Genomic DNA, 9,234 nt, shown 5'->3' on the forward strand with positions numbered 1-9,234 from the left:
GAACTTATAGAATTTGTTCACTAAAATAAACAGGATAGTATTTATTTAATGCATGGATTGATTCTGAGAACCCGTACATCAATGAAAACTGTCTATCAACAACGAATTGTCTGTAGCGATATATTTATATAAATGATCATTCTAATAAAATAAATGTTAAGTAAATTCAATATTTTTACACGTGAAATCTGGATATAGGTATTATATATATATATATGTTTCATTATTAGTAAACACAATGGGCTATCTGTGATGTGCCTTCCTCGGGTATCGAAACCCGATTCTCAGCGTTTTAAGCCCTCAGGTTCACTTATTAATTGGATTATCTCATTAATATTGAAAGCAACATACTAAACTTTTTCACGCTGATTACAGGTTTGCTTCGAGACAAAATTGAAGATAAAGCAAAAAAGGCGTTCCAATCGTACTTGGGAGTGGTCGGGTCACCTCCTGTGGGGTATGAAAACTTCACAGTTAAAGTCAACGAATACATGCAACTTCCTCCATTCAACTATAAAAATCCTGTCGGTATTTTCGGAGGGATGAAAAGGGTATGTATCTGAATCAGTAATAACTATATATATGGGCAATTAATATATTATGGGAACGTTTCAGAGTTAACATTCTTACGAAAATGACATTAGTGACTTATGAAACATATTAACACGGTTGTGTCTTCACATTATCAGTTCTAAATATTAATAAATATGCGCAGTGAATGTGATGTGACTTAATACGCTAATTAAGGGAGATCTTTCTAATGACTAGACATTCTGGAATTGATTTTTAAATATTTATATCAATGAATTATTGTAATTAACAAAGAAGACTATCAATGTAGAATGATCCGTTTTTAATTACAAAATAAAACTTACGAACTCAGGCAATACTGTTCAAATTCATTTAAAATAGGCTTAAGGATAGACTTGCTGATCAAAATAAAACCAAGATAAATAAATAAGTCTAAATCAGCAAACTACTGCTTAGTTCTGAAGTTTTGTCAGCGCAGATAATACTAGTTAAATCATAATCAAAATAGACACGTAATATAAAAATAACGAGTGAATAGATAACAAACAAAACACGTAACATAAAACTAACGAGTGAGTAGATAATAAACAAAACACGTAATATAAAACTAACGAGGGAGTAGATAACAAACAAAACACGTAATATAAAACTAACAAGTGAGTAGAAAACAAACAAAACACGTAACATAAAACTAACGAGTGAGTAGATAACAAACAAAACACGTAACATAAAACTAACGAGGGAGTAGATAACAAACACAATTATTAATATATTAACATATTGTTTTTAGGTCTACATTTCCTGGCACATTCTATTAGTATTATATAATTTGAAAGTTTTTCTTAGTATTTGAGTTTCATCTTTAACAATTTTAAGCCTGTTAAGGTATTACATGTATTTTTTCGGTAGTTGAAGTTCGATAGTATAAGTACTTAACATAACCTTAATAAAGCAATTTTTTTTGGTTTCAATTTAACTAGAAATTTGAGGCCTAACATACATTTTAAGGTAAAAATAAAATCCTCATTTTGGCAGTCGAAACTGCCAACGATTATCGCACAATTTAACAAATTTAAAAAACGTTGTAACGTTCTCCCATATCTATGATGTTCAAAAACGAACATTACGATGATTCGTGTTACAAAAAAAATTAAATGAATAAGATAGAATCGTTACTGAGATCTCTATACACACACACATATATATAAGCCGTGTTAGCTTATTTCTAGGCACCAAAGTTTGACTCCTTCACGAAGCACACACTAGAGAGGGGGAAAGGTTAAGCATCTAAAAATACAACACTCATGGAGTTAGTTTTTTTTTTACCCTCTTTTACGTGTCTTCACATAATTTAGTAATTTGATTTGCTAATTCGATATCCCAAAGGTATAATCTATTGGTATTACAGTGCAACTTATACACACAAACCTACTTCAACTGTATTACAGTGCAACTTATACACACAAACCTACTTCAACTGTATTACAGACCATTTTGCATTGATGTACTAGCTTCTCTCATTCAAAAGCTTAATGCTCTAAAAACAAATAATACTCAGACTTATCCTCTTGTATTTTTAGACTAACTTACAGTCAGAGGTGAAATATTACCTACCTTTCTAGGGGGTTGAACAAAACAATTGTGGGATAACTCACTCACGAAACTGTTTAACTTGTTAAAGGTGTCTCGCATTCAGGAACAGAGTGACTTAATTAGGCGTTGCTGTAGACGTTGACTTAATTAGGCGTGGCTGTAGACGTTGACCTAATTAGGCGTGGCCGTGGAAGTTGACCAAATTAGGCGTGGCTGTAGACGTTGACTTAATTAGGCGTGGCTGTAGACGTTGACTTAATTAGGCGTGGCCGTGGAAGTTGACCAAATTAGGCGTGGCCGTGGACGTTGACCTAATTAGGCGTGGCCGTAGACGTTGATTTACTTAGGCGTGGTCGTGGACGTTGACCTAATTAGGCGTGGCTGTAGATGTTGATCTAATTAGGCGTGGCTGTAGACGATGACCTAATTAGGCGTGGCTGTATACGTTGACCTAATTAGGCGTGACTGTAGACGTTGACCTAATTAGGCGTGGCTGTAGACGTTGAATTAATTAGGCGTGGCTGTAGACGTTGACTTAATTAGGCGTGGCTGTAGACGTTGACTCATTTATTATTGCCGGTCTTCATTGGTCAACATACGATATGCACGTGCGATGAAAAAAATACTAGGTATTTTTCTTTTTCTTATGCACTATTTTTTTCTTTCGTCGATTTGTAATCACATGAATTCCTGGTTCGACCGAGCAGATAATGCGTTAAAGGCCTACTCTATTACCACCTTTATAATTTGATTGCATATCTTTATAATGTTACTAGAACACCGAAGACATTTTCCTTGTGTACTGTTTATTTCAATATGTCAAGTCAGAAAATTTTAAGGCACTGTTTGCCAAAATTATACAGCCTATAACGACCGTATATTAATGTATTATAATTTCAAATTATTTTCTATGGTCCAGCGGCACAGCGGTATATCTGCGGACTTACAACCCTAGAAATCGGGTTTCGATATCCGTTGTGGGCAGAGCACAGATAGCCCATTGTGCAGCTACGTGCTTAACTTCAAACGAGGAGGTCGGGTGCGGCTTAGAATCTAAAAGTCCACGATTCGCGTCCTAATGACGCAAAATGACCATCCACATTTTGTGGCCGTGGGTACTTTAAAATCTCGCTTTTATATTTGATGATGAGTGTTGTTGTCTGGTGTATCATTTCCAAATTAAGAACGGCTAACGAAAGAAACAATACAATATCATCAAAACATTTTTACATAACATTAGTAAGAATTTTTCGTAGCTAGCCGCAAAGAATGACCGCAAATATGAATCTCAGTTTCTCAAATATTTTAGCAACAAGGTATTTGCACTACGAGAGAAACATTTATTTCATTGTTTTTGTTTTTTTTGTTAATTGCAAAGCTACCCAATTGACTGTTTGTTCTGTGTTCAACACGGGGATCGAAACCCGGTTTTTAGTGTTATAAGCCTTCAGACTTATCGCTGAGGCACTTGGGGGAGAGGGAGGTAAAACATCCTCCTTTCATACATTAAAACGGGTAATAGTTTTTTTTAGTTGTTTTTTTTAATTTCGCGTAAAGCTACACGAGGGCTATCTGCGCTAGCCGTACCTAATTGAGCAGTGTAAGACTAGAGGGAAGGCAGCTAGTCATCACCACCCACCGCCAACTCTTGGGCTACTCTTTTACCAATGAATAGTGGGATCGTCACATTATAACACCCCCCACGGCTGAAAGGGCGAGCATATTTGGTGTGCCAGGGATTCGAACCCGCGACTCTCAGAATGCGAGTCGAGCGCCCTAACCACCGGGTAATAAATGATTGTGTCTGGTAATTGTTCAGCAACAATATCTGAAAATGTTCTCTGATACTTCATTCACCCACGAATACATGAAATACATAGGGCAAGAAATAGCTTTCTCGAAACGCTGAAACTGAAATAACAAGTTCCAAGACCTGTTACATACTTAACAAATACAAAAATATTTTACACGCTTACTTGCGAATACGCCAGCTGTTAAACTCTAAATGCAATTACGTTTCCATTCTCGAAGCACCAGCAAATTCTGACTTCTCCAAACGCTTCTCCCTATTCGTCACTGAATCGGGGGAGGGGGAGAGAAGATTAAACTATGTAGTTATAACATGTTGTTATAACACGTGCGTAGCAAGCAGGTGGTGCATGCAATATGGAGCACACTATGTCTTTATTCCTAAGAAATCAGTAGAGTACTAGAATCACATAACGTATTAGTTACAGTTTTTGTTGTTGTTTTTTTTAAATATTCCATATGCAATATATTTTATAAATCGTATATTGTACGTCTTGAATTTTTCCCGAAGTATTTTCCGCGGATAGCAAGTTGTCTTTTTTTTTTTTGGCTATTTTTTAATAGACTTTTATAGAGAAGGTCGAAATATATTTAAACTGAACAACCTCAATACAAAGAATATTTTAGAAGACCTAAGCCTTTAAGAGTTAACCTAAGAAATGCCGTTATCAGATCAATATTTTACAACAATATGAGTAAATGGAAGGGGAATATATTGAGAGACATTTGCCTGTTATGTATATTGTTATCGCTTCCATATGAGCATCTGGATAGTCGAAAAATTACAGTCACGTGTTAGAAGGCACCTGCTCCACATATAAAAACAAGTGGTCTGGTGAAATGCTTCCAAAAAAATTGATCAGTGTTTGAATAGAAATGTGGCTGCTTTATGTGATTGAAAATTAAAATCTAACAATAGAAAGAAGTAGAGTGAAAGATCGATGTTTCAACGTTCTCCAATCCAATCAGAACTAATGCTCTAATCCGCAAAATGAAGATAATGGTTACGAAAAGGAATCCTTCAGTTCCCAAAAAAGTCATTGCGATAAAGTTGGACATATTTCTAAAGTATGACTAAAATAACTAGAATCATAGTGATTTCATTCGACTACACACCTGTCAATTCACCTGATGTAGCCCCAATATGCTTCGTATTTTTGGTCTGTTTAAGCGTGTCCTAGAAGAAAGTTTTAAACATTGAAACAGATGGATTCTAAATATTCCTAATTTCATGGAAACATTACCGCAGTAGAGGAAGAAGATATCCTACAAAATTATTATTTTTATATCTAACTTAATCATCGTTTCCATAAAAGTTAAAATGGCCCTCTACAATGATCCACACACATACACAAAGGAATGAATGGAAACACATACTCACCGATAAATTTCTCAGATCATTTTATATAAGCTTACTTTTTTTGTATTGGTTTGCTTTGGTTGTTGACAAGCAAAACGCTATACAATAGGCTATTCTTGCTCTGCTCACCACGGGTATCGAAACTCGAATTTTAATTTCGTAAACCCGCAGACTTATCGCTGAGCCACTGGGGGGGAGTTTTTGTATTGAAGAAAATGCCACCTATTTGTAACAAACAACTAAATAATACATGTGTATGTTTATCATTCTTAGGTGAAACTGATGATTTATGTTGTAGATTCTATTTGAAAGTAAAAGACAATCGACGAATTCAGAATTCGCCTATTTTAGAATTATTATTCTAATAGGTTCCGGCAGAGGGAGCTTATCTCTATGATGCCGTGTACGTGTATGCTCGAGCACTGAATAGTTGTTTAGCGGATAAACAGAACCCTTTCGATGGAAAGTTGATTTTGGAGTACATGAAACGTAAAACGTATCAAAGTAAGTGTTGTTTTATAGAACTCGGAAATCATAGATGTGAAAAGTGTTCAAACTTTATTCAGATTGAATTTTTCTAATTTATCTCTCTTTTTTTTAACTTTCACTGCTATATTTTATGACATACGCTGAGATACTGTTATATATACGTTTTCATATTTCTTTACATTAATGTTTTAATGTTTACGCTTTAGCTGTTAATATATCATTTTTAACATGTAATATGTTTGTCGTCTTAACAGGACGTAGCCAGGGGGAATGACTCGGCAAGCTTTAATAGAATAGTAATGGCAAGTGGGAGCTTAATCTTATTATAGGGTTTTAATCAAGAAAAGCTAAGCAAATAAACAAATGTTGTCAAGTTATAACATTTCGTTAATTTGAGTGAAATTTTAAACTATTTTGTTGTTGTTTAAGCTCGGACGTGTGATCTTAACAAATTATTGAAATATTTGATATTTTATTTAACACTGCATTTATGTGGACAGGTTTCGTAGTTCGGGTTATAAGTATAGAAACCAAGAAGATGGGTTTTGATCTTCTTGGTTTCTATACGTATAACCCGAACTAAGGTTTCGTAGTTCGGGTTATACGTATAGAAACCAAGAAGATAGGTTTCGTAGTTCGGGTTATACGTATAGAAACCAAGAAGATAGGTTTCGATCTTCTTGGTTTCTATACGTATAACCCGAACTAAGGTTTCGTAGTTCGGGTTATACGTATAGAAACCAAGAATACTTATATTTCCTTATCTCTATCTAAGGACTTACTGTTTGTTTTTCAGCTAAAATTATGGTTTGTGTGTCTGTTCATAAGCACAAACTACATAATGGGCTCCCTATCCTGTGCTTACTTCGCGTATCGAAACCCAATGTTTAGCGTGATAAGCCCTCGAGTCTACCGCTGAACTACCGAGGTGGGAGGGCGAAACTGTGGTCTCTTGTTGTGAAAAAAATTGGGAGATAATTTAACAAGAGATAATAAAGCACCACAAAACTAGTAAAACTCCGAATCATGAAAACGTCGTCAAACTGTATTTCTAGCCAATCATTCTGTCCGAATCATGAAAACGTCATCAAACTGTATTTCTAGCCAATCAGAAAACGTCGTCAAACTGTATTTCTAGCCAATCATTCTGAACGAATTGAGTTGTAGTTGAGAACTTTGCTGGAACAGGAGTGACTTTTGTAACTATGGATCACTTGTGATTAAACATAAATCAATTAAATAGATAGAGTCTAAACATATCTAATAAGTTAACATCATAAATCAATTGCCAAGAAGAGTGAAATCTATAATGCATAGAATTCATCAGTTGATACCTTCGATATTGTCAACAATTTCGGCCGTAATCCCAATAGTATCTCACGAGATTCGGCAGCTTAGGTGATTTAATTTAGTTCTAAAGCCATATACAAAATGATCTATAGAAGTGCAAACATTAATAATAATAACATTCAAAATTATCTTAAGCGTTATAACCAATAATATTGAATGAAACCAGTTTTAAATGAAAATGGAGTGTGTTATTATCAACTACTAATTAGATACAAGTTATTTTTCAAGATTCAAACTTTCGCATTTAAACGAACGTTGTGATGTTATCTGTGGTTGTTTTTCTTTCAATATATTATATTTATTGTATAATTTCTATAAATATATCGAGAAATACATTAATTCTTTACGTTTTTATTAATTTATTCTGACAGTTCTCTCATTTTGAGCTGAGAGATATATAATAGGAACGTATTTCTATCAACCTACCTTGTTTTATATAACGTCTAGCTCTAGTAATTCTTTAAGTATTTATGTAATTAGGACTATGACATTATTTTTATAGTTCTTACAAATAAGGTAATATTGTTAGTTTTTATTTCTCATTCTAAAGTCAAACTCACATCTATAAGATCACTTATTAGTTATACTTCAGAACCTAATTTCGTGTGATCGACTTTAATACTTTGATTGTCCCAGTAACACACACAAATGAGGATGGATAAAGAGCACGAATAAAAAAAATAGGTATTGTGATAAATATATTATTGATTACCGATACAAAAATATTCGCATACTGGCTGAAACCTGTACTTATGTATTTCCTTCATGGCTAAACTAGGTGCAATGGGATACATTGTTTATATGGATGAAAACGGTGACGCTGAAGGTAACTACACTGTGATCGCTAGAAAACCACTGCCTGGAGTTCCAGAGGAGTATGGAATTTTCCGGGTCGGTTTTTTCATGCTTCCGGAAAACAGCAGTGGCATTCCAGTAAGTCGGTTAGTTTTAATTAACTCAAAACTGTTGATAGTAAGTCAATTAGTTTCAACGAACACAAAACTGTTGGTAGTAAGTCAATTAGTTTCAACGAACACAAAACTGTTGGTAGTAAGTCATTTAGTTTCAATGAACTCAAAACTCTTGCTAGTAAGTCATTTAGTTTCAACGAACACAAAACTGTTGGTAGTAAGTTAGTTAGTTTCAATGAACTCAAAACTGTTGATAGTAAGTCAATTAGTTTCAACGAACACAAAACTGTTGGTAGTAAGTCAGTTAGTTTCAATGAACTCAAAACTGTTGATAGTAAGTCATTTAGTTTCAACGAAAACATAACTGTTAATAGTAAGGCAATTAGTTTCAATCAATTCAAATCTGTTAACAGTACATCAGATAGTTTCAATGAACTCAAAACTGTTGATAGTAAGTCAGATTGTTTCAATGAACTCAAAACTCTTGCTAGTAAGTCATTTAGTTTCAATGAACTCAAACCTCTTGCTAGTAAGTCATTTAGTTTCAACGAACTCAAAACTGTTGCTTGTGGGGAAGTTAGTTTTAACGAACACAAAACTGTTGACAGTAAGTCAGTTAGTTTCAAGGAACACAAAACTGTCGCTAGTAAGTTAGTTAGTTTCAATGAACTCAAAACTGTTGACAGCAAGTGAGTTAGTTTAAACGAATACAAAACTGTCGCTAGTAAGTCAGTTAGTTTCAATGAACTCATAACTGTTGGTAGTAAGTCAGCTAGTTTCAATGAACTCAAAGCTGTTGGTAGTAAGTCAATTAGTTTCAACGAAACCAAAACTGTTGGTAGTAAGTCAGCTAGTTTCAATGAACCCAAAGCTGTTGACAGTAAGTCAATTAGTTTTAACGAACACAAAACTGTCGCTAGTAAATCAGTTAGTTTCAATGAACTCAACACTATTGGTAGTAAGTCATTTAGTTTCGACGAACACAAAACTGTTGGTAGTAAGTTAGTTAGTTTCATTGGTGGTAGTGTCCATTGTCACTAATGAGGAGTGGACTTCTCCGAAACTAGTTTTTTTAACAGTTACATATAAGGGAAGCAGCTTTTCATGTCTTAAGCTGACCTTTCATTAATTGTGAATTTACAAAAGTTCCGTCGTCCAGGGAGGGACGGGTACTCCAGCAAGTTAATAAAT

The 9,234-nt window shown here is 34.4% G+C and overlaps 1 protein-coding gene across 1 annotated transcript in view; it reads left to right on the forward strand.

Annotated features, from left to right (window-relative positions):
* Positions 1-343: 343 nt before the first annotated feature.
* Positions 344-9,234, forward strand: part of LOC106471389 (receptor-type guanylate cyclase Gyc76C-like) — a gene marked incomplete at its 5' end in the record, with an annotated part of 59,402 nt that continues 50,511 nt past the window's right edge. Inside the window, 3 exons of the mRNA XM_022399986.1 lie at positions 344-551; positions 5,662-5,797; positions 7,911-8,065. Of these exons, the coding sequence (XP_022255694.1) occupies positions 344-551; positions 5,662-5,797; positions 7,911-8,065 (499 nt within the window). The remainder of the gene's footprint in view (positions 552-5,661; positions 5,798-7,910; positions 8,066-9,234) is intronic.

Source organism: Limulus polyphemus, unplaced genomic scaffold (genome assembly GCF_000517525.1).
Source record: "Limulus polyphemus unplaced genomic scaffold, Limulus_polyphemus-2.1.2 Scaffold4592, whole genome shotgun sequence".
NCBI classification, from domain to species: Eukaryota; Metazoa; Arthropoda; class Merostomata; order Xiphosura; family Limulidae; genus Limulus; species Limulus polyphemus.